This window comes from Gadus morhua, chromosome 4 (assembly GCF_902167405.1).
Source record: "Gadus morhua chromosome 4, gadMor3.0, whole genome shotgun sequence".
Lineage (NCBI taxonomy): Eukaryota > Metazoa > Chordata > Actinopteri > Gadiformes > Gadidae > Gadus > Gadus morhua.
Window position 1 is genome coordinate 21481307 of NC_044051.1, and position 23327 is coordinate 21504633.

The window sequence follows — 23327 nt, forward strand, 5'->3', positions numbered from 1 at the left end:
AACAAAATCACAAAACGCATCAAATAACTGGCACAATGAAACCCAATTAAGGAACGGAATAAAAGCTTAACATTACATTTTAATCGGCAATTGTATTGTAGCATGCTTGTTTTACAATTAAGGCCCCTTTAGATATGTACAGATTCTATTCATGAAATCAGAATACACTCAATAAATAAAAAATACCCTTCCAACATTTTTACATTACTCTGTACAGCTGTTCATTAAGTTAATATGGCTCTATGTGTTTTGACTCTGGGTTGACTTTAGTTGAGATATCACAAAAAAAGTCAGAAAATGTTGGCTTGGCTCATTGGGCATTTTCCATAGACACACTAATTACATACATACTCCTTTAGGTAACACTCAATGGGGTTGTGTGCTGAACCTACAATGCATCAACATGATTTAAAAACAGACAGAACAAATGAAGGCAATACAGTGGTAGTGTAAAAAGAATTGCTATGTTAAACAATATATATCTTTTCACATTAATAGCAGCATAAACAATCATATCGGTCTGGCATGAACAATAGAATATTATTTTCTGCACATATTTTCCATTAGTAACATCGATTGCTTAGTGCCGTTCTATCAATGATCCCGAGTTAAATTCAAGGTATTTGGTGGAAAAGGCCAACGCCTTTCCGAACACACAATCCCACACAACCACTGTGTTCATATGCAGATAAAGTGGCACATGCAGTTCATATGCAGATTAGTGTTTTTTGTTTACAATTCAAACAAAAATAAACCAAGAAGTTAAGATTAATTGGATGGTGAGCAGCATCCAGTGAAGTCTGCACACAGCTTTAGATTGTTTGGCGAGCGCTGAGCAGTGCTCAGTCCGGACGTGTTCACTGCCACTCCAGTGAGATGTGGTCTCCACTTCCTGTTTCCTTCACCCGGGACATTCTGCTACTCCCTTAAAAGAACAGGTAGGGATCTTTTTTCCGAAGTCACTTTAAGATTCTTTGTTTCCTTCACCGGGATTCAGTTCAGCACTCACAACTCCAAGGCAATAAAAAAGGAGAAAAGTGTGTTCTTCATCACGCTCTCGACTCCAACTCTGCCTCAAGACTGCGCTGGTGTCTCCGACAAGTTGGCTTTAGATCTAACGGATGGAAGAGACGACAAAATGATAAATAAATAAGCAACCCTGCTGATGATGCATCAGGTATTCAAAACAACACGTTTAAAACCAAACGTACCTGTTGTGGGTCATGTGACTTTTGACCAGGTGACCGGCGGCCAGGGCGGCCATCAGCGACAGCTCCCCCGCCAGCACGGCACCGCAGACCACACGGGCCAGCTGGCGGGCGTTCTCCCCCGGGTGGCCCGGGCTAGAGCCCTGCACCCCCAGCATCTGACCAGGAACACATCGTTAGTCTGACCAGGGACACATCGTTAGTCTGACCAGGGACACATCGTTAGTCTGACCAGGGACACATCGTTAGTCTGACCAGGGACACATCGTTAGTCTGACCAGGGACACATCGTTAGTCTGACCAGGGACACATTGTTAGTCTCCTCTCCTGTTCCTACACAGCGCTGTGAGCTGCAGTCTCTAAGGTTCTCCATTTATAATGCTGTCAGAAATGTTTTTTAATGATTTGGATATTGCACTTGGGTGACATTGAGATTTTGATCATATTTTCATGAATCCTCCATCACTGGGTTTCATGTCTCCCCTCCAGCGGCCGCGTTAATGACTGTCCACTAGCGCCCCCTCCCAGAGGACCGTTTCCTCCCCCCTGAGGCTCAGTACCTGCAGACAGGCTTGCTGCGGGGGCAGGTTGGTGCCTCCGCCCACGGTGCCCAGCTCGATGGAGGGCATGGTGCAGCTGATGTAGAGGTCCTCTCCCCCGGGGCCCGACGCCTCCATCTGGGTGATGCAGTTGGAGCTGCCCACTGTCTGGGCCGGGTCCTGGGCAGAGGGGGGGGTCAGAGAGGTTGGGAGGGTTTACCAGCACCCTGCACTACGGGGCCTTCAGGGGGCGCTCAGCCCTCTGGCCTGGCTGAGGGACCGAGACTCAGTCTTGTACAAGAGCAAACTCTTCATATGAGACGGTAACCAGGGCCCTGACTCCCTGTGGTCACTAAAGATACTATAGCACTCATCACTAGAGTAGGGGGCTAACCCCGGTGTCTACTCATCAATAGAGTAGGGGGCTAACCCCGGTGTCTCACTCATCACTAGAGTAGGGGGCTAACCCCGGTGTCTCACTCATCACTAGAGTAGGGGGCTAACCCCTGTGTCCAGTTCAAAGCCCAACCAGGCTTCTGTACCAACATTGGCCTCCTAATCATCCCCTGGTCTCTCATTGGACCTTGTTACCCATGATGGCGTGGCAAGCCTTCTGGTGCAGCCTTGCTGCAATGCAACACCAAGGCGGGTGCTAAGCCCTGGCAGTGGATGAGGTGTCATACACCCACACCCACACCCTATGTTAAGCGACTTAGTGTCCGAATTACTCTGGTGCTCACCTGTCCGCAGGCGATGTAGATGGCGGCCACGATGTTGGCGGCATGGGCGTTGAAGCCCCCGATGCTGCCCGCCATCACAGAGCCCACCAGGTTCTTGTTGATATTCAGGTCAACCAGGGCAGCCGTGCTGGTCTTCAACACCTGTAGCAGGTCATGTCAGTTCAATTTTATTTGTTTATCCCTTTATCACAGTTAGTCTCAAAGGGCTCAACAGGCCGTATTAACTACCATTCAACAATTTGGGGTCACTTAGAATTGTCACTAAGAATTAAGAAATTAAGATACCATTAAATTAATCAGAAATACAGTCTAGACCTTGTTAATGGGGTAAATGACTATTCGAGCTGGAAACTGCAGATTTTTTATGTACAACCGTTTATTTTTATCTACATAGGTATAGCCCATTTCGAGCAACCATCACAACTGTGTTCTAATGGTACTTTGTTTAGCTCATCGTGTTAAAAGGCTTATTGATGATTAGTAAACCCTTATGCAATTATGTTAGGACCGCTGAAAACTGTTTAAAAGTGTGACTTTTCATGGCAAACATGAAATTGTCTGGGTGACCCCCAGATTAGGGTTATCAGGTTATTACGGCGCACCTATTAAAATGGGATATAGAAAACCGGGACCAGAGCATTTGCAGTTGAATGAACATTGGATCACAGAACAACGTCCAGGTACCTCTCGCACCACCCTGGCCGGGATGGTGGCCTCGCACACGGCCGCCTTGCCCCGGCCCAGGATCCAGTTGATGGCGGCGGGCTTCTTGTCCGTGCAGTAGTTCCCGCTGACGGACAGGACCTCCACGTCAGGGTACTGCTGCTGGAGGCTTTGCAGTGCCTGCTCTGTACCCTGGAGGGGGACGGAGGGGAGACATGACACACAGAAGGGGTCCAATAATAGACAAAGAGAAGAATAAGGGATTCCACCATTGCTACAGCACCATTTAAAGACATATAGTTCATTGGTTCTAACCAACAAACCACAGCAGTGTGCGAGAGCCTGTGGAACATGCATTGATGTTATGGACTGATTTTGTTGGACCTTAGGGCTGAGTATCGCCACTGATTTCCCCGAATTGATTCGATTCCGATTCAAAAGGTCCGGAATCGATTAATGCCGATTCGATCCAATTCAGTCAGTGATATTTTAGTTGCAATACGTATTTTGCTTGGATATGAAATATATTCTCATAGAATTAATGCTGTAAATTGTACAAAGAACCCTCTGATCTGGTGCATTATTAAAAATCGTAATGTATAAACTAAGAATTGACCCAAAAGCAGTAACATGAATGTACTTTTTTATCAAACATGACCAACAGCCTTTCCAAAAAGATAGGCTGACCAAGGCACTCTTCTTAAATTTAAAAAAGCTTTAATAAATAGGCTAATTCATAATGGAATTCTTAAGTTGCCAACCACCTGTCAGGCTTACATTATATCTTATTTGCATCAGATTCTGTACAGAAGTCAAGGAAGTGCTCTAACAAAGAATGTAATGAAAGGACAAAATCTGGACAGATCTGAGCAGCACACTGGGATAGAGAGAACCTTGAATGGGTAACCTAAGGTTTTTCAAACTGTGGGGCACACCTCCCCTAGGAGGCGCCAGAACTCTTCAGGGGGGGTGTAATGTGAGAAAATGAATGAATAAATAAATAAATAAATAAAAGCCTGTGCTCATCAAAGAAACAAACTCATTGCGCCCACTAAAGTAGAGATGAGCGAAAATTTGGCTAAACTGGCAGTTTACAGATAGAATTTTTAAAAGGGACAAGGATTTTATAATGTGTTAAAGAATAAAAATATCTTTAAAAAATGGACAAAGATGTTTAAAAATATGTTTAAAATGTGTAAAAGATTTTTAATATCACACAGATGTGTTTCAAATGTTTCAATGATGTGGAAAAGAACGAAAATATGTTTTCCACATTTCCACAAAAAGTTTGCATTCGGTTATTTTAACCCAGCCCTACAGACCTTGGAGAGCATGTTCATGCCCATGGCGTCCCCGGTCTGCGACTGGAAGCGGATGTACAGGTTCCTCCCGGCCAGGCCCACATGCAGCTTCTCCAGGCGGGCAAACCTAAACGGAAACACAATGAGGATTTAGCCCCCACACATCCTACAAGGTGGATCAGCGTTTAGGCCTGCAGGAACACATCTCTATTATTATTTATATATTATTATAATACAGAATATTTCCTTCATGCTTTTCCTTTATGCTTAGTTAGTATAGCTGTTTAAGACCATTTTACATGTGGGATTCAAATAACAAAGGAGTAGCTGACCTCAGGTCTGCTCTAAGGCCTCCTCCACCAGTGCTACAGTAACCCTGCGTTCACACCAAAAGATGCAAAAAGATGCCGCGCAGCATGATCCCATTTGATTTGCAGCGCACGGCAAGATTTGATTTGCAGCGCAGCACGCCCAAGCCCGCTGCCAGGGCACGGGCGTGCTGCGCTGCAGGCGCGTTCAGGTATTTTGCGGCGCGACAAATGCTGCTCGAGTTGAAATATTTCTTTATTTTTCTTTTTTATAACTTTCGGCAGCAAACGCGTGATGACAGCCAATCAGCGTTCAACAGCGTTGCCAAAGCTGTGTTTTGTGTTCCCCTCAAAGCTGCATCCATATATGCATGGCATGCCGAGCAGGCGATTTGTTACGATGGCCCATTGTTAACAGTAGGTAACGTGTTTACGTGGGTGAATAATTTAACTGTTTTGCACCACTTTACTATCTCTCTTGTAAAAACCAATCCTTGCAGACATTTGGAAATAAACATGTCCTCTGCCGTCCCATGTCCATTGTGACAACATTGGGCAATGTTGCCGTGTCATGCTTTTGCTGGTTTTGATTGGGTATTGTGTATCATTGTGTGTGCGTGTGCGTGTGTGTGTCTGAGCTGAGCCAAATGCCTGGCCAGGGGAGGAGAAACTTTTGCGGCGCAGCAGAAGTTTTGCTGCGCAGCAAAACTTTGGCGACAACGCGTTCGGGCAGCAAATGCATCTTTTGGTGTGAACGCAGGGTAAGAGTGCTGACCTCAGGTCTGCTCTGAGGCCTCCTCCACCAGTGCTACAGTAAGAGTGCTGACCTCAGGTCTGCTCTGAGGCCTCCTCCACCAGTACTACAGTGAGAGTGCTGACCTCAGGTCTGCTCTGAGGCCTCCTCCACCAGTACTACAGTAAGGGTGCTGACCTGCTAGTCTGGTCGAAGGCCTCCTTCATCCCACAGAAGCCGTCGGTGGTCTCCAGCCAGGCTTTGACCTCTGCGGCCCTGCAGGCGGAGGCCAGCCTCACCACGGGGCCCCTGGTCATCCCGTCAGAGAGCACCCTGCTGCTGCACCCGCCACTCAGCTGCACCGAGGACACCGTAGGATTAGGGAACAGGTTAGAATGGTACATACCGGAGGATGAATGGGCGTACTGTGATTGAGGTCATCTTTCTGTCTATTCATCTATCAATTATTTGATGGGTTGGACGAGGCTGAAACATGCATACTATTCATTCAAATGGCTTTGCCATTGATTGAGAGCAAGAGCTAATGAAAATACAATAACAATACATCTGCATTATTATTTAAGATATAGTACCATTCCCTATACTGGTCACATTTTGCATCCATCCATCCATCCATCCATCCATCCATCCTGTTGGGAAGGATACTTTTAAAATGCATTTATACAACGGGTGGCTTAAATCCAGCGATCTGATTGGTTCATAACTGTTGTATAATGAGCGTATACATAACTGCTATGACGCCCAATCATTTTGTGAAAGTTTGCATATCACTCCGCGCCTGGAAGTAGAAACAGTCCCAAAGTAAAAAATATGTTGAATGATGGAGAGGGTGTAAATGTTGTTACTCCGGGAGTGAGCAAGGCGATGGAGAGAATAACGAAAGCTTAGGCACACGGCGAGTGAACTGCTCCATTGGATAAATTGCCGGCGAACCGCTCTAGCCGAGCCTTCTCTCGGAGGGACGCAAAAGTGTGTTGCATAGCGACAGTCGTGCATTTTGAAGGCAGCCAGGAGGGACTACCTTTTTGTATTCTTTAATAAAACAGCTACTTTGACTTTCTTGGTTTCTTTTTAAATGTAGCGTGTCTATGACTTTCGTTTTGCCATAATAGTAACCGTGCGCGTCGGGCCGAACAACGCCCCTTAACAGTGGTATAATGAGCACATACCACAGCCTGTCGTGATCTATTGTTTAATTATACAGTAGGTATGGGACGGTCCCAATAAGCGCCACGCCCGCACCCATTCAATTAAGTGGGAATAAAGCCAGAGTATAGCCTGTGTATAATCAACACTCATTCATTCATTGAAGACTCGTGCAAAAAAAAATCTACCTATTTTTGGAATTCTTGTTAAAATATTTTACCCATTCTTAATTCTGATTAATGTTTAGCTTTTCCTTTCCATGTGACATCCTTATTTCCATCTGGGATTAATCTAGTGAGGAGATCTTATCTTTAACATCACAATGACGTGGCTCTCCATCACCTACACAAAGAGTCCTGCATCCCCTGTTGGTGCTGGCCACCAGACAGCCCTCGGTGGTCGCCATGGGGACGTGGAACTGTGCTCCGTCCATTAAGAGCGGCCCGGCCACACCCACTGGTACCGGCATGTAGCCAATGACGTTCTCACAGCAGTTACCCATCACCTGCAGCAGGACACACGATGAGACATGAGGAGAGGTAGAATTTGATTGGCCCTCCATGTTCAGGGTGGACGAGTTAATGTTAACTTTTGATTCCCTTTATTGGAAACCCTTGGAACACAATATTTAAGCTATCCACCTCTCTAATTGTATTGAATAACAATTTTAAAAGGATTACAATTTTCTTTAAAAACATTCCTTACACATCTTTGATGAGGTCTTGGCCACCACTTGACTTTTACATTTACGTTTCAACCTGGTCTCTCAGGAATCCGTGAAATGACCACGGACGCTCAACTCAAAATCCGTTGAGCGTCCGAGAAAATTCTGTTGGCACGTCACAGACAATTTAAGTGATTCCGTGAGGCCACCACGGATTTTGAGTTAAGCGTCCGTGGTCATTTCACGGATTCCTGTGAGACCAGGTCGTTACGGTTACATTTAGGGTATTTAGCAGATGCCCTAAATCCTATCCAAAGCGACTTACAATAAGTACATTTGTCAGAAGAAGGAGAAACAACAATATATGGCGGTCGGTAGAGCAGTACATTAGTGCCATTCACCACCAATCACTAGATTAACCCATTCCCCGTACACAACAAAGATAGCTAGGATAAGATGCTACACAACTGAGTACATTTTTTGAGTGCCAGGATGTACAACATACAGTAAGTTGAATCTTGAAGGATGCAGTGCGCCAGCAGGCTCACCTTGGAGTAGTCGTAGTGCCTGAAGGGCAGCCGGTCCAGGGCGTTTGGGACTGGCAGTCTGGAGGACAGCATGTCCCTCCTGATGGCCACGCCCCGCTCTGCGTCCTGCAGCACCACCTCCAGCCTGTAGGCCAGGATATCGCGGGAGGTCACCAGCTTCTGCACCTCTGCGTCGCTGAGATGTCCGGCCCCTCTCTGTCAGGGTCATGGCAGTGGATGAACCACAACAATTAGGATGAAAACAAAACACAACCGCAAATATCTGGTTTGCGTGTGGACACCTATGCATTCATTGTTCACAAATGACTAACTTTTGCTGGTAATAGTTTATTGTCTCAATGTCACATTATAATAAAATAATTATACAATTACAAATGTTGTTAAACATTGAGACAGACTTAATTACTCAAATTGTACGGCTGAATGATGGCTCAATGCACAAAAATTGAAATCATTGTGAGGCGCAGCCCCTAAGCCAGAATTCCCAAAACATATTTTCTCTGCTTTCTACCTCACCTGTGGATCAGCCAGGATGTCTAGACACTCGTCAAGGCTGCGGGGGTCTTCGTCCTCAGAGGAGGACGGGGTCGATGCAGGAGTCCCTGCTGGAGAGTCCACTGGGACTGATCCACAGTGGTGGGAGGTGGAGGAGGAGGGGGGGGGAGGGGGGGAGGGGGAGGGGGAGGAGGAGGAGGGGGAGGGGGAGGGGGTCTGTGCAGGAGTCCCTGCTGGAGAGTCCACTGGGACTGATCCACAGCAGCCGTTCTGCTCTGCGAACACTTTGGCCTCGGTCGCCTTTCCTCTGGAAACTGAAAACCAAAACAGTTTACACTGTAATCTCCCATAGCAACCAGGCAAAACATTCCATAATAAATTATAGGCATAATATGTATTACGGCCACTATTCGCTCAATCTGTTTGAATTAGCCCAAGTAACATAGCGATGTATTTGCTAACTTACCATTATATGAGTGACTTCCCAAACAGCTGTTGAAAATGTTATGTGGGGAAGCCCAGCGCTGTTATCCGTAGTCAAAACAAATCATAGAAATAACTAAAAATAACTTGGTGAGCGCTTTGTACCTTGTTGTATCGAAACTGTACCCATTAGCTCTGTGGCTGGCATGTCAAAGCAGCACGTCGTAGTGAGATGGGTCAATCTAAAATATCACATCAATACATGGGATCTCTACGGTTTCGCATATTTTCCTCGACGGTAGAGGAATACGACGCCATTGATTGGTTTTGAACATTGTTGGAATAATGTGAGAACACTACTCGACAACATATAAAACACAAGTTAGGTCGCTCGGGATATCCCACTCCGGAAACATCAGACATCGCACCCATCATCATACTCTGTGAGCGTGATGTTCTGAGGGCCAAACTCACGTTTCTCTGTGAGGCCACTCCCAGGCTGGCAGCTCGGGGTCTCCCAGGGCCAGGCCGGCCAGGCGGGGCCGCTGGTGGCCAGTGGCTTAGCCCCCCCGGGGATCCAGGTAGTTATGAGGGCCGCGGGGTCCTGCCTGCAGCAACTCTCTGGGGCCCCTCTGTGGGGGCCCATGATGGGGCTTGTGATGGACAGGGAGGACTCGGCATCGCTCGGCTCAAAGAAGACGTACTTGAGGGCCAGCAGCAGGGCGAGCAGCAGGCTGACCGCCTGCTCCAGGAGGTCCATGCTGAGGGACATGAAGGGTTGGGAGCTCTTAGTTCTGAGAAAATACTAACACAATAAAAACTATAAATACATAAAGGTTTCTTTTTTATGGTTATCCATAGAAAGGAACCGAAGTCTAATTTAACACAACATAAAAATTAGGTTTTTAATGTGTTCAGATCGTCTTTCCAAGAATCCATAGGCGTCAACTAGGGCTGCACGGACCGGTATTAGGAAAACATGCAATATTCGATTGCATTATTCTATATTAAGATAACGATTAGGGGTGTACATCTCTGGTTTCATCACGATACGATATTATATCGATTCATTGGACAACGAAACGATATTTGCCGATATCAAAAGTCTGCCGCGATACGATACGATTTGATTCAGGGGCATGCGATCGATATGAGACGATATCATATGCCCATTTAACACAACCTCTTACAATCACATCAACTCACATCAACTTAATTATAATTTCATCATTTTATTTCTTTGCTCTTCCGGATATTTAAAACAAAAACAATCCATTTTTAATACAAATAATAAAGTGCCACATAATTGCATTTAAGTGCCAAAGGTTTTTTATGGCTTAAATTAAAGAGCCTGTAATGATCTTTCATTTTGAACGTAGACCATTCCCAACCGATCTGTGTGGATAGTTTTCTTCTAAAAACAAAACGTCCCTCGGAATCATCTTGGCTGTAAAGATAAGCCGTCCGTGTTGCCAGATTGGGCACATTTTTCAGCCCGATTTGGCTCCTATTAATCAAGTTAGGCTGGAAAAAAGGGACGTATGCCCAATCTGGCAACACAAAACGAAACTAGACATCCTCGCGCTCACACATGTGCTCGCTGTTGCTTAACCGGTGAATGGATACGAGCGGCTTGGCGCTTTGCGCAGAAATAGTTTCACAAACACCCGCGAAAGGAGATATATAATAATAAAAGCGTGTAATACAGCGATATGCATCGATGTTTGGGCGTTGCATCGATGCAGCTGGATCGTTCGCCAATCAATCGATGTATCGATCTACATCGATGTATCGTTACACCCCTAATAACGATATCACTTGTGATATTTAATGTTATGGTTCACTCTACTTAAAAATAAATGTTTAAAAAAATAAATGCATTGTTTCCATTCCAACATTATTTCTTTGGGAAAAATACAGCTACATCTGCAATGCTGGCCATAAGTCACCTTGGCCCCTTTAACCTTTTCTGATATTGTTACAAAATGAAATTGTCATTGACATATCACTCCAACTGCCATGTCTCAACTTAAACTGCAGTGCTTCCCCCAGCATTGTATGGTTTGAACTGAAACCGTCACCGAAGACCGCAGGGCCATGAGACAACTTGTGTGTTAATTATCGCAGGTAACGGGCCAAATATTAACAGGTCCGGGCGAGTGTGGATTTAATTTGGACATTATCACAGGTGACAGGTCGGATCTCGTGCTGAATTTTGCGGGTGAGTCTCAAATTAACCTGTGCACCCTGGCGTAGACTACATTTTATCGAATTTGAACTAATCTTTGTGGCACGTCTATCGCAAGCGTTGATAGCGCGATAACGATACATTTTTGATATAGCATGCAGACGTAGTGTCAACAGTCCCAGTCTGTATTTCAACTCAGACATATTAAAAATGCATTTCCTAGATGGGGTCGCGAGTACACAAATGTTTGTAGCAGTTGTGTGAATGAAACATCTTATAAATCAAAAACAAACGCACGCTGAATAGTTGGCGCTTACCAACACAGAACCAGATGGCCTGAACTCACCTGCCCAGCTCCCCGGGCCACATTCGATCTCCAGAGCCCATCCTGCTGGCGAGGGGCCCTTCCTCCGAGGTACGGTTGTGCCCCAGCTGGTTGGTAGCTAATCGAGAGTGGGCGTGGACCAGCACCAGGCCCAGGGACTGGGGAGACACAGCCACGGTCTCACTTGTAGTCAGTGGCAGGTAACAAGCATAGGAACAACCACTGCTTTTGAACATGCTTAGAAAAATACATGATTCTAGTTCTGCCACTAACCATCATTTTCACATTCAAAACAAATGATTTTTTTTTTTTATCAAATCATTTAATCTGAAAAAATGTGAAGGACATCACAAGTTACCATAGTCCAAAGTCACGTCTTACATTTGTTTTGTTTGTACATTAACCATGAACAAATAAGAATTTCTGTAGCATCAAGTCGCAAAATCTTTGAAATTCTACTTTGTAATGATATTAGACTAATGTTCTGTCCATCAACTCATGGTTGCAGCCCTATATGTCCTAGCAATAATCAGACTCACCATGATAATCTTCACCCTCTGAGTGACTGGGTTCGGTTTGTTGACCTCCTCTTCCTCCAACACACGAGCGAAGTGGCTCAGCTGCCAGACAGGGCGGCCCTCACGACATTCCCTGGACAACTACAAAACAAACTGAGAACCTTCCTCAGAAGTACCACCACTTTGACTGGGCTCTTCAGCCACTTGTTTTCCTACTCTGTAGCTGTTGTTTGGACATGGTTACCTCCAGGACCAGGGAGACGCAAGCAGGGAAGAAGGTCATGAAGACCAGGTAGTTGGCCAGGACGGACATGCAGCCGAAACAGCACATTATCTCCAGCTGAGGAACGCCTGCAAGATGAAAAGATTACATTAATACGACATTCACCCTTAACAAGATTACAACAGAAAGGTCAAACATGGGCATGTCCAAGGCTATAGCCTTTCCTTCTAGAACACCAATGGCCCAAGTGTCCAAGTTTAAGTTTTAAAACATGGAACATATGGTTTATTTGTTTGTTGCATTATAAAAAATGTTATAGCTGTAGGGATTGCTAAAGCGTGTGTTTATAATGGTTGGTCACAAAGCTTTATGCATACACATAAGAGTTCAGTTACGTTGTTATAAAAGCTCAAATTGCAGTAGACCCTGGTCTAAACCCTTCACTCATCATATGAAACAGCATAAGGAATTGCTAAACTGGGTGTTTTTTTACAGGACTCCCTTGAAGTGCACTTCTTCTCAAAACATATTGAGAGAACTTCTGAAAGGCCACACAGAATACCTGACATGGTCCCCACTCCGATGACCAGGCACTCCACAAGAGCGTCCAGGGTGAAGGTGGGGCCCAGGATGGACATGCCATGGGCAATGTTCTCCCTAACCTCCTCCTAAGGGGGAAGGTCACACTGTGTTACAGCATTTAGAGAACAATTCAGACAAAATCAGGTCAAAACAAGCAGGATTTCTTACCTGAGAATTTGAGCTGAGGGCAAATTTGGCCAAAGCACAAGCTTTGGACAGGTCGATGAGCAGGAGAAAGAATGGAAGGGCTTCACTGCAGGACAAGATGGATAATATTATGTACACATTTAGCAGTGCTCAAATTACCACCAAGTCAATTATACCATCTTTCAGTTTTCCTCGCTCTATGCTTACTGCATAGACAAACTAAAGCGGTTGAAAGTTTTCTGAACAAGGGATGGATTATTTCAATATAATAATCTAACCTTAATGGAATCATAAAACAGTTCTAAATTAACAGATATTCCCCATTCTAACTTAGAGCATCAAGCATGGTAGCCTGGCTCCGCCCGCCTACGTACTTCCGCTCAATTGAAATTTCCCTTAAGTACTAGGTCTGGGTCTGCGGTATGTTAGTGGGTTTTCTCCGTCCAATCAGCGAACAGAGCTAGTGGCTGAGAGCAATGGCGTTAAAGTCAGCTCTCTTTGATGGACATCTTCACGCACGGTGTTTGGTTTGTTTACAGCCTGCGCGCAACGTGATTCCCGGCCAAACGTTTGCGATTGGTTATGGCAGATCCAGAGTGGCACTGGTCAGATTCAATAGTTTTAAACTGCATCAGACCCGCCTTCAAGTGAGTTAACGTTTGTCAATTGAGTAGGTCCAGACTCTCTGTGCAAATTAAATGAAGTACGAAAGTCTGGTAGGACCAGGCTACAAGCATGGCACTCAACTTTTAGAAACAAGTTGTTACGTTCGTGATTTACAACTTGTTAATATTTATACTCACTTGAGACCCGTCAGCTCTTTCCCGGAGAAGTGAAAGACCACTGTACTAAACACAAAGCTGGAGAATACAGTGAATAACCCTGCAATACCTAAAGAGATCCAGAAAGAGAAACTTAATGATCATCAATGTGGAACAATTAAAAGGATCACATTGAGGGCAACATATTCATTAGATCAAGAAGGTAAGCAGGTCTCCCTCACACTTACCAAGGATGTATTTGGAGCCCAGTTGACGGAGGTTCTTGAACTGAAAGTATATGTAGACGATGGCCATGCAGCGCGTGACGGTCAACATGATGACATCGCTGCTCGCAATCTTCTGGAAGATTAGGAGCAAATGAGGACATGAGCCATCATCTTACTTTAACGTTAACATCATCCTATAAAGAAGCTCGACCTTAACGCCTCACCTCCTGACGCTTTGGGCACTCATCCCAGCGGCACACCTGGCTACTGGCCACGAAGCTGTTCAAGGACATGAGACACACTGTGATAGCGATGGTTCCCACTATCACTTCCAGTGGGTGGGATGCGACCAGCAGGCCGTGCAGCCTGAAGAGCCGGCTCAGCATTCTTCTGACTGCCTTTCCACCAACTCCTGGTTCTCGAACCAAACTGTATAGACAGAGACAACTTGTTTTATCCAATAGTGGCGACCCCTTCCTCTGGTGTGGAATCACCGCATACATATGGTTGTATGAGGTCTTCCAACAATATGACCTGCTGATTAGTAATGGTGTATAACATTATTATCTCCCGACCACTCCGACACGATGTCTGACGTCCATTATTAGACATCTGCCACTTCACTTCTCTGTGTTTAAAACATCCACACTTTCAAATAATTTCTCTACTTTTAACTATCGCGTTAAATGTCTCCACGTCTCACTGGTTGACTGAGTGACAGTGTCTAAAGGTTGCAAGTCAGAGCCCGCTCAGCTCATCACACCAGCCCTGTCAGAAGGCTGTCAGCTCCACACAGAGCGTTAGCATCATCGTTAGCATCGTGCTAGCGGTTTAGTATGAACTTAGTCCAGAGTTTACACAAGGTCATCTCGTGACAGAGTCTATGTATATAAAGTATTGTCTTCATCGGACCGATTGTTAATAGTGGGCTTACCTTAATGGTGACTTTCCGCGTTCATCTGGCGTTGATTTGACAGTAACACGCCATGACCCGTCCAACTCTCAGGAGCACTGATGTAATCCTCCCCGCATCAACATGGCGACCCGGAAGCGACCAGGAAGCTCAGTGGTGACGTCTTCTTCTTCTTCTTCTTCTGCTACTACTTCTTCTTTTTCTTTTTGTTTATTGGTGGGTAGTAACCATAGCTTTCTTGGTGCATACCGCCACCAGCTGTATCGGAGTATGTAACAACAGCATTTATGTATTTTTCTAGGATTAGTTATTATAAGAAAAGAAAAAAGGAAACAGATAAATAAATAAGTAAATGGGTACATAGACAGTACCCACTTACTGGGGGGGGGGGGGGGGGGGGTTAGGCTATATAAATTCTAAATTATTTCAATTAATCCTGTCCCCTATAACTATAAGTATTTGATCGCTGCCTTCTAAGTGATACACCCTTACACCCTCTCCTGCTGTATGCCACCTAGACTCCACATTCTTCCTGCTATCTGCAATTTATCAGCCAACATCATTCTCTTCTCCATGTATCTCTCACACTCCATCAATACACGTTCCACAGTTTCTGTTTTCCATATTCACACCCATCGGTTCCCCTTTTCCCTATTAATAATAAAGTTGTATTTAGTCTTGTATGTCCTATTCTCATTATTTTAAGCACTGCTCCCTCCCTTCTATTTTTCCCTTTAACACCATGCACACCTACATTTCTTTGTATATTATAATAATTTCTCTGTCCCATCTATCTTGCCACTTTTTTATTACTTTTTTTTAAATATTGCTTTAGCTTCAATGCTGCTTTACCAGAAGGATTATCTATTATATTATTCATTTTTGTTGCTATTTTGGCAGTTTTGTCTGCTCCCTCATTCCCTTTGATTCCTACATGGGCAGGAACCCAGCAAAATTTGACAGTTATTCCTGTTCTTGTTGTATTTCTAAAAGAAGGTCCTCTATTACAGGAAAAAAAAACAATTGGAACATAACTTAAAGGAGTAGAAGTCACTCTTCTATTACTTACCCTATATTACTCTGATATAGCGTTTGTTACCCATCCAAATCCATTACTTTGGTAAATTCCATAATCCAAACATTCCTGGATTACAGTTTTGTCAGGGTTTTCATAGTCCCTGTAGTCGGCTCCAGTATTCAAGCAACATTGTATCTCTTCTGAGTTATATCGGCACTTCTCCATCTACGTATATTCCATTAATGGGTGAAGACCATTACCGTGGTGACGTCACGTGCAACGTCACCTGAGAGGAAGTTGTCTCGTTTGTTTGTTTTCTTTGTTATGCTGTTCTGTGTGGCATTTTATATTTTTATGGGAACCAATAAAGGCTTATACAGATTGGCCTTGTGAAGTTCCATAATAATTTCAATTAGATTAATTTCAATGAGAATATTTGTTTTTTGCATATAAATAATGATATTCTACCAAAGACGAGAGGAAAACAATAAATTTACTCAAGCAAGAACAACAAAATAAAGTGAAGCTGCACGTGATAAGGTTGTATGTTTGAGGTGTAGGATCAACTGAACCAACCTGTCCAATAAGCAATATGGCAGTAGCTGAACTCTTTTAGTTTGACATACTAGAATAGATACCTGCCATGATGAAATTAGCAGCCAGCCATGTTTCTCACTACCAGAACCGGGTCCTTTGAACTAACCCAATAATTTGATTTTCTTGAGTGTCATCAAAACGCACTTACATGAAAATCGATTATTGGGTTAGTCCGACTATAATTGGATTATTGGTGCATGTATACACCATAGTCGGGCTAAAATCGCAAATTTTAGGGTTTCTCATAGTCGGATTAATACCCCGGATTATTATTCAGTTGATAGTAGCATTAAGCGTGCATGTTTACGGTCAATCAAGTTGGAATTGGATTTAGCGTTAAAGTTACTACTTTATAACAGCGTTGATGACTGAACGTTTAGAAAAACATGTATTCAGCCTAGAGGGAAATCGAAGCGTAGTGTGTACTGAATGCGTGTTGAGGATGATACACTTCTTATTGGGGGTAACTACATTGGCACGACACTGGCTTCCTCCATCTTCTACGCCACCTTTTAAATAAATCGCCGTTTCTCGTTTTCCGATGGCGACAACAACACGACTACAGTCTCCTTCTAGTTCCGGCTCACGGCCCCCAGAACATATCTCGAGGATGCGCTGAACGCAAAATCCAATTCCAATTCGATTGACCGTAAACATGCACGCTTAATGCGACTATCAATCGAATACTCTAGGGGTCTTAATCTGCGTATGAGAAATCCGATTCGATTTTAATCCGATTTTTTATCCAAAGCGACTTACAATAAGTACATTTGTCATAAGAAGTGCAACAATATATCGCTGTCGGTACAGTAAGGATGTTCATAGAAACAAGTGTAAGTACAACAATCACTAGGCTAACAAATTCCCCGTGTTACAGCAATGATAGCAGCTACTGCAGTTGCTACACAGTTAAGTACTATAATACAATACAACACAATACAATACTATGTACAATGGTGGCCAGAAGGGGGAGGGTGGCTATGCAGAGTCGAGGTGGACTCTGAACAGGTGAGTCTTGAGTCTTTTTCGGAAGGTAGTGAGCGACTCTGCGGTCCTGAGAACGGCAGGGAGCTCGTTCCACCACTGAGGTCCCAAAACTGAGAAAAGTTGTGACTTTGCTGATCGACCTTTGCTAGCTCTTAGCGATGGAGGTACCAGACGTCAAGCTGAGATAGTTGAGTGGAGGGATCGAGCTGGGGTGTGTGGAATTTGATGCGAGCTGCTACAGGGAGCCAGTGGAGGTCCCGGAAGAGGGGGGTCACATGGGAGAACTTCGGTAGGTTGAACACGAGGCGCGCTGCCGCATTCTGGATGCGCTGCAAGGGTTTAATCGCAGAGGCAGGAAGTCCAGCCAGGAGTGAGTTGCAGTAGTCGAGGCCGGAGATGACCAGTGATTGGACTAGAAGCTGAGCTGCTCCCCTTGTGAGGAAGGGCCGGATTCTGCGGTTGTTGTAAAGCACAAATCTGCAGGATCGGGCCACGCAGTGATTTTTGCGGTGCAGCATAACTGATTGTTCAATACCCCACCGAGGTTTCTGGCAGTTGGAGAAGGAGGAGGAGAAGGAGATACAGTGATGTTCTCAACGGTGACCAGTAAGTCCATGTGTGGGCAATTTTTCCCTGGGATTAGGAGGAGGTCGGTTTTGTTGAGGTTAAAACTCAGGTGATGCGCAGTTGTCCAGGTGCTGACGTCCGCCAGACATTACGATATGCATGTTGCAATCAGGGCTTTATCAGATGAGGGGAAAGAGAGAAAAAGCTGAGTGTCAGTGATAGAAAAAGGTGTGCGATGTAATTACAGAGCCCAGAGATCTGGTATAGAGGGAGAACAGAAGAGGCCCCAGTACAGAGCCTTGAGGGACGCCAGTTTCAAGCGTGCAAGGTTTGGAGAAGGAGCCATTCCATGTCACTTGATAGGTGTGGTTCATCAGGTAGGATGTGAACCAGGAAAGAGCAGATTCAGCGATGCCAAGGTCGGCAAGAGTGGCAAGGAGGATCTGGTGGTTCACCGGGTCAAATGCTGCGGACAGGTCGAGGAGAATGAGAACCGATGAAAGGGACGAGGCTCTGGCAGCACGGAGGGACTCAGTCACCGCGAGGAGATCCGTCTCAGTGGAGTGTGCCTTCTTGAAGCCTGACTGGTGAGGGTCAAGCAGGTTGTTAGATGAGAGATAGGAGGACATTTGGTTAGCAATGGCACGTTCCAGTGTTTTAGAGAGGAATGAAAGAAGAGATACCGGTCTGTAGTTCTGTATGTCGGTGGTATTCGGAGTTGGTTTTTTGAGGAGAGGCTTTATTCTGGCAGTCTTGAAAGATGCTGGAACATTGCCTGAAGTGAGGGAGGAGTTGATAAGTGAGGTGAGAAATTACAGGATGTCGCTTGAGACATGGGGGATGGGAGGAGGGAGGATGGAGGCAGGGATAAAAGAGGAGCTAATGTCCTTTACTTTCTGGGCAAAATAGGTAACAAAGTCATCAGCAGTGAGGCAGGAAGGAGGTCGGGGTGAGGGAGGGTTTGAGGAGGGACAAGAACAGGGAAAACAGTTTCCTGGGGTTTCAGGCGGAGGAGTGGATTTTGGTCCGGTAGAAGGCAGATTTGGTTGTTGACACAGTGGAGGTGAAATCAGAAAGAAGGAAAAGATAGTGAGATAGATCATGAGGACAGTCTGATCTCTTCCATTTCCTCTCAGCTGCCCGCAACTTTGTTCTACAAGTCTGCAGAGGTCCGGACAGCCGAGGAGGGGGGGGGGGGGGGGGGGGGGGGGGGGGGGGGGGGGGGGGGGGGGGGGGGGGGGGGGGGGGGGGGGGGGGGGGGGGGGGGGGGGGGGGGGGGGGGGGGGGGGGGGGGGGGGGGGGGGGGGGGGGGGGGGGGTTGAGGATTGCGCTGGTCTGGAGTGGAAGGGACAGAGGGAATCCAAGGAGGAGGAGAGGGAGGATAGCAGAGTGTCTGAAGATTCCTCTGTAGATAGTTGAGAGAATCGTTCGATAGAAGGTAGTGAAGACAGAACAGTAGAGGGAGAGAGGGATTTTAGGTTACGGCGGGTGGTGACAATGTGCGGACTAGAGAGGAGGGGGGGAGAGGATTTCAAGGGGAGAGAAAAATCAACAAAGTGATGGTCAGACACGCGGAGCGGGGTAACGGAGAGAACAGAGGTGCCGCAGGACCTAGTAAATATTAGGTCAAGCTGGTTCCCGACCCTGTGTGTGGGAGGAGAAGGGGATAGTGTTAAATCGAAGGTGGCAAAATAATTGGTTAGTTCAGGTGAGTGCAACTTCTCTGGCAGGATGTTGAAGTCGCCGAGGATAACGATTGGTGTGCCATCCTCAGGAAAGCAGCTGAGGAGGGCATCCATCTCGTCGTAGAAGTCACGGAGGGGACCAGGAGGACGGTAGATCACCACAATGGAGAGCTTGATAGGAAGGGTGACAGTGACAGCGTGGAGTTCAAACGCAGATCTGGCCAAGTGTTCTAGTGGAAGAACCTGGTAGGACCACATGGGCGTGATGAGCAGTCCGGTCCCTCCTCCTCGCCCAGATGGTCTAGGGGTGTGCGAGAATGAGTAGACGGTGGAGAGGGCAGCAGGAGTAGCAGAGTTCTCTGGGGTGATCCAAGTCTCTGTCAGGGCCAGGAAGTGAAGGGTCATGAGGGACGCGTAGGCTGAAATCGAGTCCGCCTTCTTGACCGCCGATTGGCAGTTCCAGAGTCCATCACCTCAAGGTCAGTGTAAGCAAGGGTAGGTTGATGGCACAGATTAGACGGGTTACTGCGCAGAGTAGAGGAGCTATGGTAACGCCGTCTACGGGTGGAAATCCTGACAATGAGTGAAGTACGACACATAGCTGCAATAGGGCAGGTGGCCTCCCCGGGCTTCCTCGCGGGACTCCCACAGAGAGACTCCCTTAGTCTTTGTTTCCCGGGTGACTCCCACAGAGAGACTCCCTTAGTCTTTGTTTCCCGGGTCTTGACCCCCACTGAGAGACTCCCTTAGTCTTTGTTTCCCGGGTCTTTCTTTGCTGGGTCCTGATGCTACAGCTGACGCTAATAACAGCTAGCCCTTAAATGCGCAAGGTAGCTCTGGCAGACTTAGCTCCGCCCAGCTATCAAGGCTTTTGTTCTCACCTTAAGTGACGGAAACTAGCCAGAGTGACCTCTTAACTGATCACAACAGCACAGGCCTAAATCACACAGCAGTAACAGACGGAAAGTTAGAACAAGCAATCGTAATTCTAAATGCTAGGAATCTTAGTTACCAAACTCACCTACAGCCAGATATGAGAAAACCTTCTTGCAAGACAAAATGTATTACACTGTATGTATTTGAATGTTTCTAGCATCTTTTAGAGTCAGACAGGCCTTGATCTTCATATCGGCCTACCCAGATCCTTCAGGGTAGAGAGACAGAACACACAGTGCATTCCGTTCATGTCTCCAAATGTTTTAAATTCACATTCAAAATGTTGGCATTCCTCAGGTTCTTGAAGTAAAAAAATGTAATGAGTAAGAATCTTGGTTCACTGGTTCTGGGTAACATAGTTGTTCATCTGCATCATATAAAATGATGTATTAATAATATATTCTATTCATTCCATAGAAATATGTGTTGAATGGTATAATATCTGCCACTTTATTGGATGTATCTGCTTGTTCATTGTATGCATTAGTCTTCACTTGCTTGGCTCTGTTTTTACAGTCAACTTAACACTTCAGGGTCTTCACCCCCCTGAGTTGATGATCTCACCAGAATGCTAATGCTAATTTGTGTCTCTCTTCAGCAGCGCTATTGTAGAGTTTCCTCCTTGAAGAAACTGTGAAGGACAATATGGAGGTGGAGCTTTTCAACTGCTGATCAGAACAGTAAAATAGTTCATCTGGCCTTGCCTTTTGGTACGATCAGCTTTCTGTCTACATTGTCAACGTCTGCTACTGCCCTTCACTGTTGAACTGTGTCAAATCTTTCATGGCAATTAACAATGCTTGAGCAGGTACCTTGATGTAGAACTCTATTTCACACTCAGTTCCAGCTGTATGAAGACACACTAAACACACCGCTCCAACTATTGTCTCCCCTTGCTCTGCTCAGGTCCAAACTGAGGGTGATTTCATGGCAGTTGCAACCAATAAGGAATGCGATGATGTTCTCCTTGATGGCAGTTGGTCCATGAGCTGTTTATAGTGTTTATCTTCGTTCTTCATGACTTTCAACAAGTCTGCTCCACCCTTCATGATCTCACTTTAAACTAATCTAACTTAGTGTCTGTATGTTTAGAAGTCTTAACCAAGACCACACCACACACTTACTCTGTGAAACTGTGGATTAAATTAATATTGAGAATACATTCAAAACACATACAACTGAAATAAAAAAATACTTACTTTTTTTTAAAAAAGCATGACCACTTTGCATTTGAAAACACAATTTCACAGATTCTATGTTTTACTTTTACATAAGAAGAATGTTGAATGTTACTTATCCTACACTCTGGGGATTTATTTACTTATATAGTCTATAACTATATGTACTGTATGTAGGGGTATGACTTAAAGTAGAATATGTTTAACAAACTATATAGGAATATCTCTATTCTCCAATACACTGTAACTATAGATCTACAACATAAAATCAATATTGGCAATGAGTTATCGTGGTTGGCCTCAAATGTGTTGTTGGAAGGATTTATATGAAACCATTTTCCACCATTTGCAAACTGTGACATAGCAGAGACAGAGAGAGAGAGAGAGAGAGAGAGAGGGAGAGGGAGAGAGTGAGAGAGAGAGAGAGAGAGAGAGAGAGAGAGAGAGAGAGAGAGAGAGAGAGAGAGAGAGAGAGAGAGAGAGAGAGAGAGAGATAAATAAGTTTTATGATCTAATGCATAATTTCAAAGTAGCCTGTATCTCCAGATGAATATCCAAATGGAACGTTACTAAAGAGGCTTATTTCAATCAACTTCTGAAATGATATGAATATTAAGTAATTGTATACGATCTATACCATAGACGGTATGCTTAATGGTTCAAAGACAAGTTAAAAAATGTGTGCATGCATTATGAAAAGATAGGTCTGTAGTGACAAAACGTGATAAATCTTACTGACAATATGCAGCATTGATTAAATATTCAATAAGCTTCACTATGCATCCACATTGGTTAGTATTGACTGTAAGGCTGGATAAAAACAGTTCCCTTCATTTCTATTTATGATTAGCAACCATTTCCATAGGCAATGGATGGCATTTTCGGCCATTAATGGCGCGTTTCCACCGGAGGGTGCGGTTCGGTTCGGTTTGCAAATGTACGGCACATTGAGAGAAGCTTTGGATTTTTTTTAATTTCTATTAAAACACATCATCAAATTAAAAGGACATAGCAGACAGTTGAGCAGTTGCAGAGATGTTAATTATAGATTTTAGTAATCTCCCAATTAACGCTGCGCAGTATTTCACTACTGTGAGGCCCCCTGCGACTTTGCAGTTTTGTCAGAAAATACTATTTCAGGAAGAAACACTATATTTCAACGTTATGATATCTCAGAGAATTATTTTAAAAAAAATAGCATGTTATTGACCTGAATTATTCCGAATTATTATACGGCTACTGATGCATTAAAATTCCTCTTGAAAACAAACATAATCATATTCAAATAGTAATTGTTATAAAAAAAATTGCCACCAACAGAAGCACACATGAGTGCAACAAGTTATTTAATTTAGATGATTTGTTTAATTAACTTACACTAGAAATTCAGACGGAAAATAAGAATGTATTGCTGAATGAAAGAAATAGCAATAAAAAAACAATCTAATCATAACTGGTTTCAATTGACTATAATTAATCATCCTCATCTTATAGTTTATAGACTAACTCAATTACATAAATGTGTTTTGCAGAAATAAATAAAGCGGGGGGGTATACAAAAAAAAGATTGAAAAGGTTGAGACAAAGCTCTCAGTATGAACTGGTTTTGTCTACATTTCCACTTGGGGGCAGTATCGTATCTCATTGGTTGACTGACTGTCACGAGACCCCACCGCCAATACAGAT

General features: G+C 44.7%; 1 protein-coding gene and 1 pseudogene across 2 annotated transcripts; both read right to left on the reverse strand.

The window, feature by feature from the left end:
• Nucleotides 1–61: 61 nt before the first annotated feature.
• LOC115541549 (3-hydroxy-3-methylglutaryl-coenzyme A reductase) lies at nucleotides 62–14859 on the reverse strand. 2 transcript variants are annotated; one of them, XM_030353292.1, is made up of 20 exons: nucleotides 14695–14859; nucleotides 13985–14189; nucleotides 13782–13890; nucleotides 13576–13663; nucleotides 12794–12878; nucleotides 12606–12711; nucleotides 12065–12171; nucleotides 11842–11961; nucleotides 11324–11460; nucleotides 9264–9550; nucleotides 8388–8680; nucleotides 7872–8066; nucleotides 7006–7164; nucleotides 5691–5848; nucleotides 4473–4578; nucleotides 3172–3342; nucleotides 2488–2628; nucleotides 1769–1927; nucleotides 1212–1366; nucleotides 62–1114 (listed from the first exon to the last, which is right to left on the reverse strand). In XM_030353292.1, the coding sequence occupies exons 2-20, from the start codon at nucleotides 14144–14146 to the stop codon at nucleotides 1075–1077; spliced, it is 2778 nt and encodes a 925-aa protein (XP_030209152.1). In that variant the 5' UTR covers nucleotides 14147–14189; nucleotides 14695–14859; the 3' UTR covers nucleotides 62–1074. The 2 variants fall into 2 exon arrangements, with proteins under 2 accessions (XP_030209152.1, XP_030209151.1); XM_030353291.1 differs by having other exon boundaries at nucleotides 13782–13893.
• Nucleotides 14860–17281: 2422 nt separating this feature from the next.
• On the reverse strand, nucleotides 17282–20713 carry LOC115541372 (uncharacterized; annotated as a pseudogene).
• Nucleotides 20714–23327: the final 2614 nt, after the last annotated feature.